The sequence below is a fragment of the Mesocricetus auratus genome, unplaced genomic scaffold, assembly GCF_017639785.1.
Source record: "Mesocricetus auratus isolate SY011 unplaced genomic scaffold, BCM_Maur_2.0 Super-Scaffold_100004, whole genome shotgun sequence".
Lineage (NCBI taxonomy): Eukaryota > Metazoa > Chordata > Mammalia > Rodentia > Cricetidae > Mesocricetus > Mesocricetus auratus.
Window position 1 is genome coordinate 50,935,815 of NW_024429189.1, and position 25,555 is coordinate 50,961,369.

The 25,555-nt window shown below is 34.1% G+C and overlaps 1 protein-coding gene across 1 annotated transcript in view; it reads left to right on the forward strand.

Annotated features, from left to right (window-relative positions):
* Znf804a (zinc finger protein 804A) overlaps positions 1 to 9,937 on the forward strand; it is a 213,720-nt gene extending 203,783 nt beyond the window's left edge. Inside the window, exons 3-4 of the mRNA XM_005065109.4 lie at positions 3,615 to 3,745; positions 6,257 to 9,937. Coding sequence (XP_005065166.1) covers positions 3,615 to 3,745; positions 6,257 to 9,452 — 3,327 coding nt within the window. The 3' untranslated portion in view covers positions 9,453 to 9,937. The remainder of the gene's footprint in view (positions 1 to 3,614; positions 3,746 to 6,256) is intronic.
* Positions 9,938 to 25,555: the final 15,618 nt, after the last annotated feature.

Consider the following 25,555-nt stretch of genomic DNA (forward strand, 5'->3'; position numbering starts at 1 on the left):
CACTCTGAAAATGTCTGCCATTTTGCTTTGAACTTGTTTCATGTAGTGGAATGGGAGAGGAAGGCCTTGCAGTTTCTTCAGGGGTCCGATGTTTGAGCCATTGACACAGTTATACCCATATCACACAATAAACATTCACTCAGGATTGCATATATTCATGGCTTCTTCTGCTCCCCACTGGAAAGTTTCACAACTATCAGCAAACATCTTGAATCTCCCAGAATGCAGCATTGACCTACATAGGAATTGTAATTGCATCATATGCACCATGTCTGCATTGTATCTTCTACAAGTTGGCACTCTTTGCATTTCTCCATTAACTGAGAGCCCAGGAGCATCACTGTTACCAAGACATTATGAAAAACCAAACTTGTGATTAAATGGGCAAGGCCTGTATTTCACCATGTTTTCATTCTGACTATTCTATCTGCTTCAAGGGGTTTCTTATTTATTTGCTTGTGAAATAAATTTGTAGTTTTTTTCCTCACCTAATACAAATCTTTGTTTTGATATTGTCATCATAATAAACACTCTCATGGTGAAAATGCCATAGATTAATTACTAATTAGTCATATCTCAGTGAATAGACTTTATTGGAAATAGAAACTTAGACTTATTTCTCACTGATAAAGTTCATAAAGCAGAATCATATATCTTAAAATATATGAGCCTCTATAGTGAAATTGAGAAGAGTCATCATTGTTTACTCTGAAATAGTTGTCACCTTATAAAGCAATTTCTGAACAGTTTCTAGAAGATATTAGTTGCTTAAAATGCCCTTTTTTCCTAGGGAACATCTAGAATTTTTTAATAGTTTTATAACTTAGAAGAACATGCATATTATCAATTATTTTGTAGAATTCTGAAAGGGATTGTCCCAGTCATGTTTCCAAATGAAAACAATTTGGCTGAAAAAATGGCAGGCATACTAAAAGCTAATAAGTATGTGCTATTTTAAGGTGTGGATTTTGTCCTGAAACCAAAGTTTTAAAATAAATGTACCTTCTCTAATCACTGTATGTAAAATAGTTTCTCCCCTAACATATACCAGAGCTGTTTGTTTCAACCACATTAAGTTGCATTTCAGTGCCTACTATAAGAAGCAAATGTATGCTCCAGTATTTCTCCCCCTTAACTACAATAAAAACATGAAAGGAAAAAGTCAATCATCCATTGTCATAGATATTTAAATTATGCTTAAAATAACACTTGCAAAAGAGAGGACACCTACAAAAATTAAAATGAATTTATCACAGGTACCTCAGTCAGACCTGAAAGTTGGATAGCTTGAACAATAATACTAGGAAAATTGAGAGTTACATCATAGGGTATGCAGATTTTAAGACATTTTGATTTTTCTTCAATCGTGTTTGGTTTGTAATGATTCTGAACAAGCCTATGTTTCTTAACTCCAATCTTTGTTTCCAGAAGTAAGTAAAAAAAGACAACTTTGTGAATATAGGTATTTATTGTAAGAATCAATAAGGTAATATTTCCTTAATGAAATTTAGGGAGGAAACAGCAGATGTAAATGGAGAAATACTGAAGTTCTATATGGTTATGAAAATGATTCAACCTTCCCAATAAACATGACAACATAGCATTATTGGCTGTCAAATTTAAAATCTTAGAAAACTGCTACTCAACAATAGACAAAGTGCAAACTTGCGTATAGATTTGAAAGAGTATAAAAATGATGCAATATTTGTGTAGCTGTTTGGAATGTATTAACCCCCCCAAAGGAGGACTTGATCAATTTGAGTCCAGAATTTACTCATGAAATTATCTCATGTTAGACACGTGTATAAAGCATGAATAAAATATTTATTAAGGTTTTGTTTGAAAAAGTTGTTAGTGAAAGAGTATAAACAAACTTTTAATCTTACATAATTTAAAATTTCATCTTTTTGGTAATAACCCATCCCCCATCTATCACTGGAAGTATTGTTCTTTTATCTTTTTCATGGGATTTAAAATTACTAGTTCACCCTCTTTCATGACATATATTCTATTAATTATACATGTATACATATGTTTGTTATGCATACTTAATATAATTTTTTGCTACATCTGTAAAAATTAACTTTTTACTAAGGATTTTATATAAAGTAATAAAATCTCTATCTTACTCACTTGCTCTCTGGAGCCTTAAACATACTTCATATTTAAGACCTGGAAATGACCAAGACTACTGATTTCTAAAATTAATCAGTACATTGTCATTAGCCTATATTCTGATTTTAAACCAGAAACAAGTTAACGCATCTTGTAATTTGTAGTTACTTTGTCAGTCATATAGAGACAATGATATCAAATCTTTGTGACAAAGTTTTCCAGTGTAATATTCATTACAAGGTTCAATAAAGTATAAACTTAATACTACAATAACTCCTTCTGAAGAGATAAACTATTACCAATGGAAAACTGAAGAATGTGTTATTTAAATAATACTAAAGTTTAAAATCCAGAAATACAAGATTTAGAGAGTTACATAAATGTGTATACCCTCCTGTAAAATTCATTAATAATTATAACCAGAAGCCCCCTGAGCCTGATTCTGTGTGCATCCATCAAATTGTTGATGTTATATGATGTTGTATACATTAAATTAAAAGTTAAGTCTGTGACAAATACTAGTTTGACAGAGTGAATATTTTAAATATATAAATATGTATGTATAATTATTGATTCAGATAATAAAATTAATTTACCTAAAAGTTTAATAAACATTTATTGAGTGAACCTTTTGTGTACAATGCTATAATGAATATGCATAAAGCATTTATTGACATTTTATTCAAGAACATTATAAAAATATAGTGATATCATTCCTTGATTTATAATCCTGCTCTCAAAATATTACTCTTCATGTATTCAACACATCATAAACCATTGATAAAAATGCTATTTCAATCATTTTTGCAACTATGCATTATCTCATTGAGTAAACAGAATTATAATAACTGAGAATGAACCCCTTTTGATCAGTTCATACATGTGAATGTTACTCTTCAAGTGTGTTTGCATTTTTTTCTGGCCTTCAACTTAGAAAACAGTATCTTTTACTACAGATAAAAAATGTTCAACATAGTTAGTTCCAAAAAAATAGAATTTTCTTTAAGATCTTGATTTGGGGAAAGTATCTGATATTTGAGAGAAGAACTATTTAAAAATATCACATCAATAGAAATCATTTGCTTTAGGTTTATGGTATTAAATTCTAGTACAGAGCACATTCAAATAAGAGAGGTTTTATTTTATAACCAAAATCCATAAATGTATTGAATATGTTTGAAGCTTGGGGGCTTTAAAAAGTCTCTGGTGCATCATCTAATTTAAGTAAAGATACTTAGAAGATAACAATCAATACAAAGAGACGGAAGGATGCAATTTAAGTATACGTAAAGCTCAGCTGCAACTTTTACTGTAATATAATTACATGGTTGGGCACCTTCACAAGCCAATTTGAAAGAAAATATTTTTGTTAGAAACGCATTTTGATTGAGAGTGTTTTCCTTTGATAAAGTCAATGTATTGAAATATCCCTGCAACGACATACCTTTAAAGATGCTCGAGACTTAGACACTACTAATTATTTCCATATGTTTTAATAGCGGCTCAAAGACCTGAAACAGAGAGAATTTGCTCGAAATGTAGCATCTAAATCCAGGAAGGATGAGAGAAAACAGGAAAAGGCACTCCAACGTCTTCACAAGCTGGCTGAGCTAAGAAAGGAAACTGTGTGGTGAGTCTATAATGAAATGTTAACTCTCCTTAAAATACACCTAAAACATAGCTGCAGGAGTTAGAAAGAAAGGGCACAAATCTATTTATTCCAGTATATAGAAAAAGGCATGCATGTTTGCATGGCCTTCTGCAGAAGTAAAGAGCAATTTCAATTCCATTCAAACACCTGTTTAATGCACATTTCACTAAAACTCACAAATTACTGTAATCTTGGCTTATAAAAGTAGATTTTGCGTCAGTAGAGGCTTGTATCTAAGCCATCTTAATTGAAAGCTGTCCCATTTCTTCATGAAATTCAACCATTTGACAGAGGATGAGAGCACAGCACTATCTCCTGACTCTTGGTAAAAAGAGTTTTTGAGAAGATCTTACTTTATTTTTTAAATGATAATTTGAAAACCTTTCTTTGAAATTACTTTTAAATTCAAAAAGGAGAGGTCATGAAGATATTGCACACTTAAGAAGCAGCTCAAAATTAGTTTCCCTGTGAATAAACTATAGCTGGACTGTTAGAAGTTCACAGCTCTTAAACTTTGACCTGCTTCTCAGAGTGAGCAGCTGTTAGATGTGAAAAGAGTCATAATTCAGATCTCACAAGCTCAGCTAGGGCAATGCTATTAAAAGAAGATCACTTGTAAAATGCCCTTCTTTCTCTTAACAAATGAAGTCTCTCTTGTTACTGTATATAGCAAAGATTTCACGCTAAATTAATTTCTTATGGAATATTATTAGGGAATATTTTGACTAATAAAACATATTTAAGAATCCCAGTATTAAAATATGCAGCAATATGAGTGACATTTTTAAAAAATCCTTTGTGAAACTGTTTGAAGAAATTGCTGCTCAACTATAGTAATGACATCTGTTTAATGTTGTAGCATTGGATGCAGAGTGATGCAAATTAAGGCTACATAGACTCATGGGATCGACTTATTACATAATAAAATGATCTAGAAATAGAATTTGACACATAGCTTCTGCTATATTTAGAAAGCTGTATTTATAAGACACAAACAATGTTTATATTACTTGCCTTCATGAAAACTTTCAATGGGCAAAAAGTTTCATCACGCGTGTGCCACACACACACACACACACACACACACACACACACACAATTTCACTAGTTTTGTACATAAGAAAGTAGCAGTGTCAGCTGAGCAGTTGTACATTGTGTTAGTGATTTTAAAAATCTGCTATAATATTTGTCATTTAAAGTTCCTTAAATATAAACACTTAGGATGGAATGGATTTTCTCTTAGGATAATTGAAAGTATAAACGGAAGGTATAGGGATTTCCTGTATTATATGAGGGTCATATATTCTTTTAAAACATATCCCATTGCTTATGATATACTGTCAAATACAGATGGAATGTGATTCATATTTTAGATAAATAATATTCTATCCTATGGGATTACATATTATAAAATATCTAACAACTTCAAAGTAATTTTAAATTTTAAGCCTAACAATTCCAAAGACCCATAGCTCTTCGCTAGCTAGCTTACCTGGCAGCATAGTGTTGACACAAAAGCAGACTTAATGAAATTTGGCTAAAGTGAATCATCTAACCAAATTCCCAGCCTTTCTAAAATCTTCATTAAGGTTCTGTTTGTTTGTTTGTTTTCTTCCATTTCCTTGGTATCTGTTTTATAGGATCAATAGCTAAAATTATTGTAATTAGGTAGGGGGACAGGAGGAGTGAAAAGGGGAAACTTGAATTGATATGCAAAATGAAAAATAAGTTTTTAAAATAAAAAATAATTTTACTGAAGAGAATTTTATAACATTCCATGAAGAGGCCATTGGGATAGAAAAATTTGATAGGGCAGCAAAGAATGCCCTGTATATTGTTACACCTGTATAGAGCATTCCCAGACAATAACTCCAGGTAACCCCAACAATGACCAGCAGCAAAGAGATACTAACACACTGGTAACAGTAACTATACTCTCTGAAGTAACTTTATAGCACACATTAAATTACAGTCACAAATTCATGACAGACGCTGAATCTGAAAACAAATAAGGCCATCAATAGTCAGACATGAACTGAAGGAGCAACTTTGAGGATGCCCATGCTCATTGCTGAACTGTCTGCTAATGACAGACTCAGGAACCAGGAAAAGTGTTGCCTTCCTCTGTGTAGCTTCTAGTCCCCACCAGCATCCTATGAACACTTCAAATCCAATGGGTAAACAAATCATCAAGGTTAAAATAAGCAGAGCACGAAAAGAAACCAAAAAGCCAGGGACAAGGAGAGGGACTTTCAGTTATTGTGAGGTACATGGTTTTGATGCTGACAGGAAGGGCATTAAAGATCATGGCATAGAGAAAGGAATCAGAATATATTATCTACTTGTATAAGTATCAAACAATAGCATTAACCAATAAAAGTTAAAAAGTATTTTCAAAAGAAATGTAATTATATCTCTAAGAAATTAGTCATTGAATAGTTTTCTACTAAATTCTCCTATTAACTTATTTCCCTCCCCCCCATTTTACAGTGCTCCTGGAAGTGGCCCCATGTTCAAGTCAACAACTGTTACTGTGAGAGAAAATCTCAATGACGTTTTGCAAAGAGAGACTATAGATTTAGTTAATAACCAGCAAGATTTGAATCACAGTGAAGAGAAAGGGAAAGATGTCACCATGGCTCCTGCAGAAATGGAAAGGGCAAGTAACTGCACAGCAAATAATTGCCAGCTTGGGGATCAAGCTCAGGGTATCCATAAACATAGAATTGGCTTTTCTTTTGCATTTCCAAAGAAAGCCTCTCTGAAGCTGGAGTCTTCAGCTGCAGCCTTCTCTGAATACAGTGATGAGTCCTCTGTGGAGAAAGAATTGGGCAGGAAAACGAGATTTGTCCCCAGCACTTGTCATCTTCAGCTATCATCACCAACATGCGAGCTTCTAGGTTCTGAAGAGAAAGCTAACCCCTTTCATCCTCTGGAGGTTATGTGTACTGACAAAATAACTGCTCAACGTGAAGAGATGAAAGAAGTTTCTAATGAAAAAAACACATTGTTGACTTCCTTTTGCCAACTTCAACTCCCTGTATGTTCTGATGCAGATACGTGCCAAAATTCAGCACCATTTGAACATCAAATAGCAATGGTAGATGTTGTTGATAATGAAGACATACCTGTGAGTAAAAATAACCCTGACTTCATAGAAAAAAATCCCACTGTGCCTAATGACTACACACCAGCACAAACAACCACAGAGGAAATCTCTAAGATTAGTGATGTGGCCAAAATGGAAACCGGGAATAAAATTAGTCATGAGCCGTTGGCACCTTCAAATACCACAGAGGAAAACATAATGCTACAAAATAGACCAGATTTGTGTAAAAGACAACGTGACCCATTTGTCCCTGTACTTAACAAACTTGGATCTGCAGTGCTTCAGTGGCCATCAGAAATGCTTATTTATACAACTACAGAACCATCAATATCTTATAGCTGTAATCCACTCTGTTTTGACTTCAAGTCAACTAAATTAAACAACAATCAAGATAAAAGTAAGTTGACCTTAAAAGACCTTAATTCTCAACAGAAGGAAGACTTTTGCAAGAGGCCAGATACTGATGGCGACGGGGTACCAATTGAAGGTGTCACAGATACTAGCAGTAATAAAAATGATCACACGAAAGTTACTCCTCTTCAGGCTGTCCACAATCTGTCCAATAGTTGTGATTTAGAACAAAATGAAAATGTGTATGAGAGGTATAAAGATAATTCCTGTATGAACAGAAAAACAAACAAATACAATTTTACTAGAAATCAAATTAAACGAGATAGTCTAAATGAGAAATACAACAAAATCAGGTTGAAGGAGACTCGTGAACACTGGTTCCACAAAAGTAGAAGGAAGAAAAAAAGAAGAAAGTTATGCCACCATCATCGTGGGGAGACAGCCAAAGAACCTGAGTGTTACTACAAAGCAGAAATGGGTAGGCGGTACACTGATGAGACAAGGAAGGGTTCACAGGAACCACTTTCTGAAAGCAGTCCCGAGCAGTGGTCAGATGTACATCAGCTACCTGATGAAAGACCCAATGCAGCATCTACAAATTTAAGTGAAAATGAAGAAATGAATACAACATGGAATACTGAATCCAACAACCATGCTATCAGTTCTCAAAACCATGAAAGAAAAAACACAATAGTTGTAAATGGACAAACAAATACACCCATGGTACATCTTGGGAAACAAAACTTAACATATTCCGGAACTTACTGCTGTTGGAAAGCCAGAACATCAAGCTGTCTAGGGGATGACAAGTGCTTAGTTCCTCAAAGTGATGTGAAAGGTCCCAGTCAGAATCAGCCTATGAAAAGAGGTTACAATTCTCTCATGAGTGAAGCAGAAGGATTCCATCGGAAACGCAGACAACACTCATGTTCTTATTCAGCAGGTGAAAGTTTAAATCGGCAGAACCATTTGGCAGAAGAATATTTGAAGCCACCAAGTGCTTCAGTCACTCCCTGTCAGCCGAAAAAAAAACGAAGGAGAAAAAGAAGTAGATTACATATTGGGGGTGGAACTTTGAAAACCAAGGACAATTCAGATTATTCCATGAAAAGCAGTTCTTTGAATCCTCCAGATGGCTTAGTAAAGGAAGACAAAAAAGAGGAAATAAAGCCACAAGAAAATATGAGTATTGAGAATAACTCCAAGCAAGCAGAGCAAGCAGAAAACAAAGTAATGCTACACCCTTACAATCCACTTCCTTCTGAAACCAGTAGCAAAAGTGAGCAGTCAATAGTGGAGACTACTCCATCTGATATGTCACAGGCTTCCAATGATCTCACTACATCTGTACATGTAGCAAGGACCCCGCCAAATGACTCAAATGACAATACCTTGCTTGAACACAGTCTAAGAAACCAGACTACACACAGTAATGAAAAGCAAATTCCTTTGAAGGTGCCTAATTCTGAAAGGAACTTTAGAAATTCGCAGACGAAATCATACATTTGCCGTTATGAACTGGCCGAGACTGCTCCACAGGGAAAGATGAATGAGACATCAACAGAGTGGCTCTGTTACAATTCTGGGATCCTCAGCGCACAACCACCAATACAGTTCAAGGAAGCCCACGTCAGCGGGCACACCTTCGTAACAACAGAGCAAATCCTGACTCCATTAGCTTTACCAGAGCAAACAATATTGATTCCACTAGAAAACCACGACAAGTTAAAACATCTACCATGCGAGGTCTACCAGCACATCATTCAGCCAAATGTGCTGGCCAACACGGTCAAATTCACCTTTCCTTCTGCTCCCCTGCCTCCTCCTAGCACTGCTGTGCAGCCTTTGCCTTTGCAGCGGCCCTTTTGTTCTACCTCTGTTACCACTATCCACCACACTGTTTTACAGCATCATGCTGCAGCTGCAGCAGCTGCAGCCGCAGCCGCAGCTGCTGGGACCTTCAAAGTGCTTCAGCCACACCCACAGCTTCTCCCTCAAGTCCCAGCTCTCGCCAGAACATCTATACCTCAGATCTCGGTGGGAACTGTGGGACCGAGGCTTCGCCCGGGCAATCAGCCGGCTTTGGTGGCTTCTCCTCAGATGCCAATCATCCCTGCGTCGGTTCTTCACCCCAGCCACTTGGCTTTTCCACCTCTACCCCACACACTTTTTCCTTCTTTGCTTTCCCCGCATCCCACTGTCATTCCTCTGCAGCCCCTCTTCTAGTCACCATCATAAAGAGAAAAGAACACACACACACACACACACACACACACACACACATATATATATACCTATGAGTAGGTGTTTATCTACGTGCATAATTGGCGATTTAAGTGACAGTATAAACTGGCCAAAACTGGCCTTGTTGATTTCAAATCATTTACTGTAAGTGTACTGATGCTGATAAATTATTAAAATTTCTGATACATGATATTATTAAAGCACTGAATAGTTTGAGAATCAATATAATATATGCTGTATATTAACATGATGTCTTAAAGTATGCATAATGTACATAAAATATATTTATAGTACTGTAATTCATGTTGTAAAGTATGCTCCTTGTTTTTCTAATCTTTGTGTATTTGCACCTATTTAACGTTTAGACAAAGATGATGACCCTATTTGTTTTGTATCATGTTCCTTGAATCTGTAAATTCAGTGAACTATATCTCTTGCAATAAATTTTTGTTAATTATTTAAGTAAATCAAACGTTGGTGTTTAGATGGTCTTTGATTTAGTATTGGTGGCAATAGAGTGTGTTCTATTTATGATTTTCTTCTGCCACATGATATCATTAAATCACCAAAACCCGAGTTTCTTCAGAGTTTTACCACACTTAAATGTTGTCATCAATCACAGCAAATATAATAGACAATATAATAGAGAGTATATAGGTTTGAGCCTCCATTTCTTATAACATAGCTTATCTTGAGAATTTACTGCATTTCTTAGCCATGGATTTAGACAGTAGTCATGGAAATTTATATTTAAGCAATTTTAGGATTTGAAAGGAAAATAGTCTAAAACTCACGAGGAATGTATATTATTTCCCCATAGGCATTCTAAAACAGAAATGTCAACTAACTAATATAAGTGTGTTCATAAAGTTTTTGAATATTAAAATTCTTAAATTTATTATGTTCATTTATAAGTCACATAGGAAATATATATGAAAGTATTGACATAAATTAAAACAATTAAGTCACTATTAAATGACAGCTTGAGATTAACTGCAAAAGCACTTTGTGTCTTGATATACTCTTGAGAGTACAGATGTGGGAAAAAATAAAAATTAGCAGCTGTTCCTGCAGTAATTCTTTCTATGTGCTCACATTTGTAACATCTTTCCAAATCAGGTAGAAATAACTGTGGACATTTCCTAATTACCTTTCCAGACTCTGCTTTACTTGTAATTAGCTCAGCATTATAGTTTCTCCAGCTTTTGGTAGATAGTAAAAAATGCTAATATTTCATGGAAAACCTTGGAAGAGTACAGTTTTCCCAAGAAACTTTCTTAGTTGTTTCTGTTCCAGTGAATGCCATCTTATAAGAAGTCTTCAGACCAGTTAGCATAGGCTAATTTCATCAGATGCAAAGGTTAGAAAAGTCTTGTCATAACAGAGAAAACAATAGACTTCAACTTTAATGTGATCCTGTTCAGAGAAAGTATTACTTATGTGACATGTATGGCTCTAAAGACAGAATATAATGCATCTTTCATATCATAAAAATCAAGAATCTTATTTTAAATAAGAGCCAAGGGAGAAAATTAGAACAATTATTTTCATTATTATTTACTATAATAATAATATTGATCTTTATGCTTTCCTAAAAAGTTCTTTTGATGGAGTAAACATCACAATTTATGATTGACAAATAGGAAGGTTAAAAATAGGATGGCAGAAATTTTATTTCAAATGCTTTAATATGTTATGTTCCCAAAATGGGGACTTAAATTGGAACAGATGATTTTTCCCCAAGCAAAATATTTGAAAATAGCTTTGAAGACAAATAGATAAAGACATCTACTGTGAAACACTGCCCCAGATTGGTTTTCATATATCAGAACAACTGTTCTTTATTATGACTAAAACCTACATTGACTGTCTGACTCAATTAACAATGTACATCTTTCTTTCCATCACCCTATGACTCTCATCCAGCTTGTTCATTTTTTCTCCTGTTCATATCCTGCAGTTCCTTCCTCCCGGTGCCTCTCCCTGCAGCTAATTTCATGCACACTTGTGTGATTATTCTTCTTTCTCCATGTTATCTTCCCCTTTTTTATTTCCAAATGATTCAGCTCTCTTACTATTTAAATTATTGTTGTTAAACTGGACTTACTTAACTTTTAATTTAGAATAGCCATATAGTTTGTTGCTATTACATGGCCAGAATTTATTGAATGTATGAGGAAGAATGTTCTTAGGTGTGATAAATGGAAATTGAACTTGGCTAATAAATTGCTATGTTGTCATGGATACAGATGTTTGAACAAAAGATGAGCTGCAGTTAAGTGCTATCAAAGTCATTCTGATTATAAATGCATATCTATATTTAATACTTTCCTTAGATATTATTTACAGTATCTCCTCATCCATTATGTGTTAGAGTTATAAATTTATAAGGAGACTCCTGTTCATCTATCCTGACAAAACTCACCCTATAATCAAGTAATTCTGCTTAACTGGTTGAAGAACAATGATGAGGGGAAAAATCATACAAAAGTCAAGAAAGTGTCTACAAGCAGTGTGGCCATCAGACAACTAAAAGTTAAACTCCCAGTAATAAAAAAAATGCTCAAATCAATGGGTGGCTAACCATGGTTCTGAGAGCAGCTTGGGATATTTCCTTGTGTATTTTTCTAAACATTATGTTCTACAGCTGAAACCCTAATTCTTTCCAGACATGCATTAATATGAATCACATCTATTATGGAAATTTAAGTGATTTAACAGTTCTTACCACCACCTCTAGTCTGTGTAGATGGAGGTTTCTGTCCTGCCCTGTCCTGAAAACATTTAGTCCCAAATAAACACACAGAAGCTTATATTAATTATAAGGTGTTTGCCTGCCTAACCAAGGCTTCTTATTAGCTCGCAATCTCTTAATTATTAACCCATTTTATTAATGTGTATATCTCCATGTTGTTTTTGTTTACTAGTGATGTCTTGACCTCTTGCTCCACCAACAGCTACATGGCTTCTCTCTGGCAACTCTTTGTGTTCCTCTTCCCAGCTTTCTCCTAGTCCGGCAGCCCTACCTATACTTCCCATTTGACTGCATCTTGTCTGTCCATTGGCCAAAATAGCTTAATTTATCAACCAACAAGAGAAAAGTATACTCATAGCATACAAAAGAACATCTACCATCAAGTCTGTTGATTATAGACACCACTATGGTATGTGTGGCAATCATTAGAATAACTTGGAATACAGAGTGAAACGTGAATGTGAAATGCAATTGTACTCAACTAACAAAGGGCTTTCCAGGACTAGGGAGATGATGTCATAGACACAAGCCCATGAAGCACAAGGATGAGAAAGATGTTTAGATTCCCAGGACCCAAATGAAAAGTCTAGCATAATAGCTTCTACTCTGTAACCCTACTTTTGTTGAAGGGACTTAAAAATCACCAGACTTGGACAGCAAGTTTACCCAAAACTGTGTATCCCACATTCAGTGAGACATTACTGATGTCTTAGGGAATAAGGCAGAGAGTGACATAGCAGGCCTTCAGGGATGCTACTCTTGCCTTTGTCTATGTATTGATGAGGAAACATTACATACACATACAATACACTTACTCATAAGACAACAAATAACAAAACTTAAGGTAAAAATTGCCTTCACATTGGTTAATGGGAAGCAAAGAAAGAAACACTCATAATTTCATATATTTGGGTGTCAAACAAGTATTTTCTCTGAACTCCATTATTGGTGGTGAAACACAGTGAATTACCCACAGGACATCTCAGCTTGGCTGACAAAAGGTTTGAGTTCAAGTTCAATCCAATCACCTTATTTTATAAGTACCATTGGCCTTCTTTTTGGTCCTATATTTATAAGCTCTGTGAATGACAACATAAAAAATCATGTTACTAAAGTAAAAACCATGGTGATGGGGGAAATCCATTTGTGTATATGTTTCCCTTATTGGTTGATGAATAAAACACTGATTGCCCAGTAGCCAGGTGGGACTACCAGACCAGAAGAAGGCTGCAAAGAAAAGCAAAGAGAAGTCATCAGAGGAAAGACATGTAGAGGTAGAAGGAGTAACATGCCAGGGCATTACCAGATAAGCTAAAAGTACATGGAAATACTTAATTAATATAAAAGGGTTAGTAATTAGAGGCAGCTAGCCAGTAAGAAGCCATAGCCATGCGCCAAAAATTTTATAGATTAATATGTCTTGGTGTGTTTATTTGGGGCTAATCATCTGCAGGAACAGGTGCAACAAAAACTTTCAATTACACCATGGTGTTTTGCCCACATCAAAAAAAAATCATTGAGCTATATTATTTCCTTTCCTTAAAGTCTTCTGAAATAACAGTCATTTTATGGAGTTCTCTTCTCATCCTAGTCTTGGTCAATAAGTCAAATCTGTTTTACCATTAGCCCTTCATTCCCCACAATCTCCACCTTGGATAATTCATCTTCATGTGTAGCTTTTCCTGCTACTCTTTAAAAATGCAATCTCAACATTATAGGATTAATTTTAATATATTTTGGATTTATCATTTTCTTTGCAGACATTAAAATCTTTATATATCATGTGAAAAAAAACCATGGTGAAGTACATTCCAGGATCATCTATTATAGCATTTTTAAGGTCAACTATCCTAGTAGATACAGCTACAATCTTAGTTTAGCTCACATGAACATGACAGTCAGTCTTCAATATTTTTGTTTCTACATGTGCCTTCACTTGACTAATAAGGCAATGGGCCAATACCCATGAGACCGAAATTTTGGTTGAGAAATTCCCCTTTCAGATTACTTGCTAGTTCTAAATTCATGCAGCAGGAAGTGAAACATTATTTTTATAAATAATTCCTTGTGCTGAAAATAGTGACTTGTTTATCTACCCAATCATTTAGAACACAATTTTTCTGTGAAAGTGAAATATATTGACACACAGTGAACATACCATAAGCTCAATGATTAAGAATAAGGTGTGTATGAAAAGAAACTCTTAATTCTATATAGAATGTATTCTAATCTAGACTGCTGCACATCTTCACTCCAAGCTTCTCCTCAAAAAAAACTGTAGTTAAAATGCCATTTTCAAAATAGTTTTTTCAAGAAGATTGTATGTTCTAGTGAAATTATCTATCAAATAAAAGTATCACTCCAAAAGTGAAAAACCAAAATGTGGATCTAAACTTTTACTTCCTCTCCAGAAGCCCAGTCTTCCTGAATATTCTCCAGGATTGTATCTATCCTCCTACCTTCCTAGAACTTTGCCAATCATCTAATCTACTGACATTGAGATTTTTTTTTAGATTTTATAGCTGGATATGGTCAACATACAAAAATATACATGAATAAAGTACAAATGTTATTCTTGCTATTAAAATGTGTATTGCTTATAAGGACAGCACACATGCAAATATTGTATTTATGCACGCAAAGTTAGTTCTTCCATTATTAATAAGTTTAATAGATTGATGTTATACTGCCTTGCCTTTCATTCATTACTTTTTGTTCACCATCCACATTCTTTTTTGTATGTTTTTCTTTCTCCTTCTAAGATTTGCTTAGTTAAGCCACAATCCATTGAGTGTTCTTGAAAAGGACGTTGTCTCCAAAAAGCTTTTCAGTCAGTTCATTACCTTTGCTCACCAATTTATTAGATAAGTCTTGGGATATACTAATATTGTGAGTAGACCAACAAAGTCCTGTTTTAAATGCATACATAGTTATCTCTGTATTTGGGTGCAAAGAACTAGAATCTATACCAGAATTTTCAAATCTTGTGAACTATGTATACAGAAAGGACTGGAAGAATTCAAACAATGGTCTATCTTTCCCTTACATCCTAGGCATCATTTCTTGCTACAGTCATGAGATTTCCCACCATTGGAATTATGAGCATTCAAATCTTAATCGAGCCCCAACACTGTTGGCAAAGAACACATATTCGTCTAAGTCTTTCCTTATCTTTTAAAACTCTTAATCTCTAACTTTTAAATAATTTCATTAATTATATTTTCATATGGTTATCTGTGAATGAACACTCACATCTGGACAAACATATGCAGCATTTTTCTTTTAAAACATTATGGTTTTACTTGTATCATTAATTTTTATGTAAGCTTCTTACCAAAATTTATTCTTCTTTTCTATATCTTTGCTGTCATCACATGCTTCAGAATACTATGCTACACATTTATAGTAAAAAATTACTTACTGCATGTTAACTGTCAACAAGTATTTTGTTTAATATTGCCTTCTGCATTTAGTTTTCCATATTTGCCATATTTATGACACATCATTGTATATTAGTTGCTTTTTATTTTTAATATCATACAAAAATTATAAACAGGAAGCACAAGCTCCTAGTGCTCATATATAGAAAAATTTTCTGACAAACCTCATGTTAATAGGCTTCTAGGAATGTAATTTTCTATTCTTTATATCAGCCAGTATTAAGCCACAACTGCCCATACATTAATTTACATTATGCTCCAAAGATCCATGATATACTGAATTAGGAGAAAATCCATATGCTCATATAAAACACAAGTCATTTTCTTTTACTTTGGTGACTTAATTTAATGCGTAAACCTCTCCACAGTATGCCCTCTGATTAAGCAGTTCTAAAGTAGCTTATTTAGGCCACACTTCCCAAGAGAACAAAGCTACATCTTGTATTCTTCTCTAGAACTACCCAGCTCTTTCTTGTGGTCTCCAGATTGGAATCTCTGAGGTTCGCCCCTGATCCACTTGGTTGTTCTAATAGCTACTCCCTCCTGCTGTGTCTTACATCTCCTGTTTGTTCTTATGAAATTGTACCTCTGTGTCTGAGTTAATAATGCCACTTCTAAATGACATTGACCATGCCCTACAACATCTCCTTTTAAACATATTCTCTTCATATTTCTGGTCTGAACATTTGAGGATTATTACATCTTTAATATAATGAGAGTGAATTCTCAAGAAAATCCTGCATAATCATGTAGTCATAATTTTTCTTCATATTAAATTCTCTACATATTTTTAAACAAGTAAGATTCTAATTAATGCTCTGAGATTCAACTAATCTTCTTATTTTATTCAACTTATCTTTTATTCCAGTGGTTTTACAAGTGGCTATTACTTTGACTTAAGTGAGTTGACAGGAAATCAATCTTCATATTACAATGATAAGCCTAAAACAGATTATAGGTTTAAGTAAGTGGCTTCTCATTCTGTGAACAGCTCAAACAGAAAAGCCTAGAAATATTAGCATGAACTATACACACAGGCATATATATAATTTCTTCAGTCCATATATTCAGAACATGAAGTTGCCCAACCAAAATCATTTCTTAGACAATGTGAAGGATACTAGACTATTTGAAATATATTTTAGATGTTATCAATTATAATAATAAAATTTTTGGTATACAAGGTTTTTTATGTGTTTATCGGTCAGTTGTGTGAATGAGTAATGTTATTTTCTCTGATTTTTTCACTTGTTGAATTAATAATTATTTGTAAATTTAAAAATCAGGATATTTGACCAGTTTTTCATTATGTATCATTCATATAATTTTTCTTTAGTACATCAGCATAGACTATGCTGAAATGCATTTGCTTATGATATATGTATCTAAATTGGGAGGTAGCGATTGAAGCTCATTTCAGTTTTACTTTAAATGTATTAGCAGTCTTATCTATGCATACTACTGCTTCCAGTTGTTTTTACTTGAATAAGAGTCTATTAATGGTAATGGAGTTTAAAACGGAATAAGAATATAGGAGCATTAAATCAAAACACAGAAGGAAAATAATTCACAATACTATTTCTATTACAAAATTTAAAATTGAACTCATCTACATTATGTGATGCCAGAACTTAATAGCAAAAGATAGATGGTTTCATGTAAGTTGCTTGTGAAAGCCACTTTGCTTATTGTTCTGCTTGCTACTCTCCACATGCACGTCTTGCAGGTCCTCCTCAGAAGGCTGGGGTCTCTCTTTACAGTTATAGTAGAGAAATTGCATGGAATAGGCCACATTGCTCCAAGGTCACAATGCTATATACTGTATATTGCAAGGAGAAAATGCGTCAGACTTACCTATTAAAGGACTAAGATATTATGAGATAAATTAAGGCATTATCACTGGGATATGGCTGTTAAAACCAAGTACTGGGTCTTCATCTTTAATAATTCATTCAGCTATTGCAAGAAAGTATTGTTTCTACTCTTAGCCCTGGCTCACTTCCCTCATGTGCATGGCAGCTCTACCAAGGCACCACTAAATTGTTTCCCTGTTTTAAGATACAGTAATGTATACTACTGCTTCAAGAAGCAATAAATACCAAATCTGAACCACTCACTTTGGATAACCAGTAGGAAGATCCTTGATTACTATCACTTTTATTTCAACAGGAAACACTGGATGCGAGTTCTAGGATGGCATATAAGGTAGTCATCATTGTCATTATTATGGGAGGGCATTTAAAGTAGCCTTAATGACAGTTGGTATCATTCTTGTAGATCTGTGAAGATCTCACTAGTGCCAGATCTCTCCTCCAACTTATACTGGCTCCCTTTTTTATGGTATCTCCCATCCTTTTCTCCTCTATTCTTACCCTGGCTCAACCTTCTTGATCTCCCATGTCCTCCTCTCCCCTCCTCTTTTCTCCCTCTTTTTCTCCCATGCCCTTCTGCCCTCCCCTCCCCCCCCATCAATCTGCAAGGATAACAGAATAAATTTTGTCTCTACACACCAATTTTGTGAAACAAACACACACACACACCTCAAGAACTATCTTATGATGCTTGTTTGGGATTACAATATACTATTCCCATAAAAAGGACAGAACAACATCTTCAAGTCCATTATAGTATAACACAGACTTTTAAATCTCTAATTCCTTGGAAGACCTAAAGGTAACTTCTCATTCTGCATCACCTATATTCCTCTAGCTCATCAAAAAAAGGTAAATAATTTTCCTGAAGAAAAATGTCATGAAAACTAATCTTATGAAATTGAATAGATATCTAGCCAGGGTCATTTGCCCAGAGCTTCCACTCAAAGACCATTTATAACTGTATGAGTGATTAAACTGTGTAGATTTTTGTCTCTGGTTCATTTTGGTGTGTGATGTTTCAATTTATTTTCAAGTTTAATAATGAAGCTTATTAAAATTAAAAATAAATAAAAGAGAGAAAGGCCATAAAATGTTGAAATTTCTATTAAGAGGCAACAATAAAAGAAATTTATTATTAAGACTAAAAAAAGTGGCATTAAAATTTAGTAATAATATTCAAATAAAGCAGTTATCTATAAAGTATATTGTACATATGCATATATGATAAAATTAGTAAATATAAAGCTATGCATATTAATTTGCTGAGCCACCAAAGTCCCTTACAAACTAATTAAGAGGTTCAAATAAATTGAGTTCCTTATGTATTAAAAGCCTATGAACCAGGCTCACAATTTTCATTGATGTTACTCAGTTCAAGTATTTTTTGAATTTTTTAACTTCATCTGTTTTCATTTGAAGCTACGTTTGACTAAGAAAATATAATTAAATAAAAATGTGGACATGACTATAAGATATTAAAAATGGTTGTGGATATGCAGAGATCCAAAACATACAATTTCAACATTGTTGGAAATAGACACAAAGAAAAATATTTTTATTGCTCTAATAGTCTAACCTTCTATGAAGAAAGAATTCATAATTCCCACTGAATATAAATTTCAATGTGTTTAGTAATATTATTTAATAGTCTACTCTGATCTCATATTCCTTATACATCAATTGAGATAAACTGGTGACTCAGAGACAATATGTTCATAGTACTAAACAAGTCAGTTAGTGACCTTATTTGAAGGTTGCTTCTCAAATATTCAAACTGGGACCATAGTGAGCCCTACCCAATAGCCCTGCTGCAGCAATGTGTTGCAGTTCTACACCCTTCAAGCATGTAGCATGATGAGGTTAGCAATCATTTTCCTGGCCTGGCTTCAATAATTCACCAGAAACAGAATTGGAGATAGAAATGGGAGCAAATTATTTATTTAGAAAACACTCCTAGAATCAACTAAGAGCCAATCACTGCCTTGCAGGAGCCATAAGGAAACCTCTTTACCCTCTTCCAATGAAGAAAATTTGGTGACAGAACCGCAAGGAACATTATTTGAAGTAAAATGGTGAGGTGGAGCAATACTCTAGAAATGAAATCCCAATGAGCTAGTGATTAAGCCCACTCTGGGAGACCAGAAATAAAACTTCGCTGCCTTTATTTCCTGAGGTTTTTTTTTCTGGGCTATGTTTTGCAGCATTTTTATATTTGAACAAGTCCTATTTAATTTTCCTTCTCCATATCTTGAAAAGTTTCCAAGAATAACTTTAGAAGAAGACTCAAAGAAAGCATCTTCATAAGCTAAAAAATGAGGGAAGGTCGCTCTGTGTGTAACAATTCCATTTATGTATGGTATATAGGCAAGATACTGCATTTTTATTGTTGTTTTGAAATCTTTTTTACCATGTAAATAGTGAACATCCTTGGGAAGGGTGATAGTTTCTCCTTTAGAACAAAGTATAGACACTATGAAAAATTAAATAGTTAAGGTCAGTGCTTGTTTTCTCTAAGAAAATGTACAGTGTTCAGATGCTGCCTGGGCATCTTAAGTTTTCTTTTCAAGATCAAAATTCAAAGAAACTGCACAAAAATGATGATGTAATTGTGACAATCACTGCCCTTCGCCATTGACCTTCATTAAAGGCTATACAACGGCGGCAGGCAAATTATTAATGTTCAAGTAGGGTAACCATGCTCATGTTTCACCCATTTTTTATTCATTTAAATTTCTTCATGTCATTTATTTTTATGTTTTACTGAGTCTCTTCCTCCAGCTGGTCTCATTCTTTTCCAGAATGAATCTCAAAGACATATACTTGTACCTCAGAATACCTTTCCAATGCACAACACAAATATAAAAAAGTGATATGATTGACAAAGTATTTTATTAAATAGTATGCAGCCGGGCGGTGGTGGCGCACGCCTTTAATCCCAGCACTCGGGAGGCAGAGGCAGGCGGATCTCTGTGAGTTCGAGGCTAGGCCGAACCGACAGCCTCCAAAACAATACAGAGAAACCCTGTCTCGTAAAAAAACAAAAAACAAAAAATAGTATGCAAAGGTTCATAGCTTTGGGGGATCATGAGTCCAAAGATTTGAAGCAGAGGTGAGGATTTGTACTGTTGTCATCAATAGGTTCAAACTTTCAACACAGACAATTAAGTACAGGCAAGTGGACACATATAAAAGGTTTCTCATGATAAAGGATGCTATGAATACGAAAAGCCTAACGTAAATTTTAATTTTCAAGAGTTCCTTAGAGGCCACTGATTACCAGCTAATATGTTTCCATTATTCCTTTTTTTATAATTATCATGTAGATTAAAAAAAACACAAAAAATCTGTAATTTGTGAATGTGTTAGGGAAAGAGTGTTCCCATTCTATCTGTAGTAACTAGGTACGTAAAGTTTCACTTTCATGTAAAATTGCTCATTATAATTAGGGAGCTGAATCAAATTACTACTGATTAAATATACCTCATTTTTCAGTGAGTAACACAGATTTCAAATCATACCTCTAACCATTATTATCAGAATGGACTTGCTTTATAACATTCAATACATATTTAAATCTTTTCTTCTGTTTATTCTTAGTTATCAAACAAACTATTTATTCTTTTACTGTTTTGTAATGGTTATTGATTTGGTGTATAACAATTGAGGCAGAGTTCAGCAGAGCACTAATACTATTACATATGGTTATGACTCTGTAACTTTGTTGAACAGTTGAAGACTAGTTTAATTGTAGATTCTAAAACTCAGTCACATTCAAGCCCAATTAACTAACAATGTGATAGAAGTTCTATATGTGTTCCTGTATTTCTAATTTATATAAGTTATTGGGTTTCTCTTGTCTTTCAAGATAGTAACTACAGCTTCCCGTTATAGCTGAGCTTTCTAAGAGCAAATTTCCAACAATAAGGATATGATTATCCTCATGTTTTCTCATTTGGGCCCAGAAACTATAAAAGTATAACTTTTATTGCTCAAGAAAAATTGATAAAAACCAAACTCAAGAGGATATGCTAGCAACTCTTCATCCCAAAAAGAAAGGCAGCAAAGTCAGTTAGGCTTTTTAAAACTATTTTGTTAGAGGGGAAAATCAATTCTCATCTTCGAAAACTAACTATTGGCAAAGAGCAAACAACTTAATATTAAAATTTCATTTTTCAAGCCTGAAAATTTAGTGTGTGTGTGTGTGTGTGTGTGTGTGTGTGTGTATGTTTAAAATTTGCTGGAATTGAAGGAAAGCCTGTCTATAAGAACAATATTTGCTTGACTTTCAATAAATATTAACACAAAAAATTAACCTAAAATAATTATTTCATGTTTTATAAAGATAACAGATATTTGTAATTAAACATGCTATATAATTAAAACTATATTCTGATATTCTTTTGCTTTAAAAGATGCATGATTTTAATGATTGACAGATGATTTATTTACACATGTGACAAGTGATTTGTTATGTTGACCTTTGTAATTTACAAATGAGATGGTCATAATTTAACAAGTGTTTGATTTACGTGAAACACATACAGATATATATTTATATATAATTCTAATTTTTTTCTTTCACCTGAAACATTTCCTTACTTTGACAGCTAGTCTAGACATAAAACTCTGCTGTGAATGAGTAGAGAATTTAAGCATTGGTCATAATCATTTGCAAAAAGAATTGTGTATAAGAAAGCAATATAGCATTTACTGCTTCCAGCTCCAGTCTCATGATACCCCCAGAAAAGTGTAACAGATTTAATAATAGTGTTCAGACATTGCTATAAATCTCTGCCTCCTCCAACTGAGACAGTGCAAGAAATAATATGATTGACAATCAGGTATACCTGTGTGTCAACACAAACCCTGTTACTTCTCTAGAGGCAGAGAAGAGATTAAAATGAAGACCATTACAGAAAAGGAAGGGGCAGACACATATTCATTATTGAATTAGTTTTGAAACAAAATATAAAAACAGGACTATGTGTCACATGAGGTCAAAATTATGGATAAGAATTATTACAAAACCCTCTGAGAAGAATACTCAATAGCCATTTTTAACCAGTGACCATTACATATCTATATAAGCTCCGGGGTATGGAATAATATTTGACACATTTCAATTGAAAGAAACTTCCCTTAATAGCTAGGTCTTTATAATGACGACATGGACATGCTGTGCTTCATGAGCAAAGGTGATCTGAAGGTGAACAATCATGGAAGACATTAGCATATTTAGCATTCTTGCCTTGAGTGTTAAGCTTTATAATAAATGAGACATTTAAATTTAGCATCACATTTTCCCAACAAATAGACTGAGGTTAGAAGGTTAAGTGGGGTTTCTAAGAACAAATGCTAAATAAGTAGTAAACTGTAAGGGGAGGGGCTTAATGTGTATGTCCATACTATAGCTCTATTCAGTATTTTAACATAATGAACATTCAAACATAAAATGTATCAAGAAATGTATGTTCATATTTTGAAACTAACATGAAAAATCGACAGAGTACATTATTTCAGGAATATGACACTCAAAAGAAAGTAGATAACAGGAAAATCGGCAGTTTTCAATAGTTATTAGGAATAGGATGAAAAGATCAATTTTCACACAGTTTAAGAGAGTAAAACTATTCATTGACACTGTATTGGAGGATACACGGAGTTTTACAATTTTCAATGTCCACAGAATATGTAAAAGAAAAAGTAATCTTTAATATGATCTATGTGCTTATTTAATGAGAAAGTATTAATGTTGGCTCCTTCAACCTAGCACACATTCCTCAACAATATAAGTTTGTTATCAACAAAGAAAAACATTCAAGGAAGAGGATGTATTAATGGATCCCTGGGAAAATATCTAAAAGTTTTAGTGAAAGATTTATGTCTTTATTTTGCATTTGTATCTCTAATTGTTACCATGCATTTTAAATATAAATGTATGTATCTATGTCTTGTGTGTGTCTAAGCACATGCATTAGTATGTACGCTTGTGCATAATATAAGAGACTGTAATCCAGGCAAATATATCTTTATTAAAAAACAACAACAACAACAACAAAAAAGCCCTGGGAGAGTTTTCTCATACAGTTAAAGCCCTACAAGAAGAATATTGCCCTGTTACAAACGAGAGGTGCTTTAGGAAAATATCAAATCTACCAATACCTAAATTTCAGACTTGCATTCTCATTGCCACATGTTTTCTAAGTCATCTATTCTATGATGTGTTATTATGACAGTGCAATGTGCTTTCAAATCCTACTCATTTATTTCTGGTTTATAGAAATTCAGTTGACTTTTGAATATTTTTCTTTTACCCTCCCACAGTGACACCATCATTCTCAGGCTTTGGAGGTGCTATTTTAGCAGGGCTTTCTACATAGGGAGAATATTTAGGCCATTATGAATATTCCCTAAAAGAAGCTTATTGGGTTCTGATGACCCTTTTATTACTCACTTGTCTTGGTCATGAAATAAAGAACTTGACCACACAACCCCACCATTACATACTAGCTCATCATAGGTCCAACATGCACTAATACATAGTGTCAGATTGAAATCTTTAAAACTATGAGCCAAGAAAAACAAGCAAATATTTAAAAATTAATTTCCTAGTTTTATACATACTGGCACAGGTACTGAATACACCAACTAAAACTGAATATAATCCTTCAGTCTCTTTGGCATCTCAATTCTTGTTTTGACTTATGATTCCTTCTTAAATACATTGCCATTTTTCATAATCCTAAAAAGTTAAGTCTGTAAAAAAAATAGTGCTTTATTTGTTTCATGTGATTGGGAGTCATGAAGCCATAACAAATAGCTGTGAAAAGAATGAACATCCTGAAAAGTAATAACTTAAAGATCCTAGAGGAAATCTTATGGCTAAGCTTTTGAGTTTCCTTCTATTTTTTATATATACAATTAAATGCCAGTTAGTGAAATGAAATTTTTTCAGTTGATAATGGAAAGAGGAATGAACAATTTAGCCGAATTAAAAAGATTTTGTTACTCATATGGCTTGAGGTCTCATAAACAATCCTGCATCAGGCTTTGCTGGATCTAGGGGATGAGTAATTAAAGAAATGGATTCTAGCTACCAGTGAGGTAGCTAGATGAGACTTGCTGTTTACTGTCTTTAAAGGACCAACTATGAAATTATCATTTTGTTAGCTTTATGCTACAAATCCTTCCTTGATAATGCCTTGCTAAAGAAAGACAACTCATCTCTTTAAATGTTTCATCCCTGCAAAAAAATATGATAGCATTTATCAGTGCAGGGAAATATAAGTACAGGGCTTGGGAAAAGGGCAAGAATTCCTTATCTTCATGTACTTTTTGTTTTGATTCCTTCTGTTCTTCTCTTAGTGTTGCCAGTATTATACAAAGAAAACATGCTGTGGCATCATGTTCAGTTATCATGCTGAAGATATCAGACCCTTGCTAAAATCATAGGTTTGGCTAAGGCCCAATAGATAACAAAGTCCTCCTTACACCAGAATTACAAGATCCAGGTGGCATGAAAACTCCAGAAGTTCTCCCTTGAACTCACCTTCCAAACTTTAGTTGTCTAAAGCTGAGTTTGGATGCTAAGTGAAAACGAAAAAAAATTTGAAGCAGTTGTCAATTCAATCCAGAATGTTCTTCCCATCTAATTTCCATAAATGAATGCCAGCATCGGTTTATCTGTTCCTTGAAATCCTGGTTTTTATCCTGATAATTAAATTTCTGCCAAATGTGTTGTTCTGAATATGCCTTGAGTTGTATGATATATTTACTCCAGGACTGAAAATTGAGTCTTTTTCTTTTCTGTGACTTTCTTTTCTTTTCTTGAACTGACCATCAGATAACCAGACAAGACTTTCAGTGGAAGGATTGGAACCCCAAGCCAGGAACATAACCTTTGACTTAGAGTTTGCCCTTCCTACAAAATATGCTGGGGTAAAGGTGGTGCAGAAATTATGGGAGTGGCCAAGAAATGACTGGTCCATCCTGAGACCCATACCATGAGAGAGAACC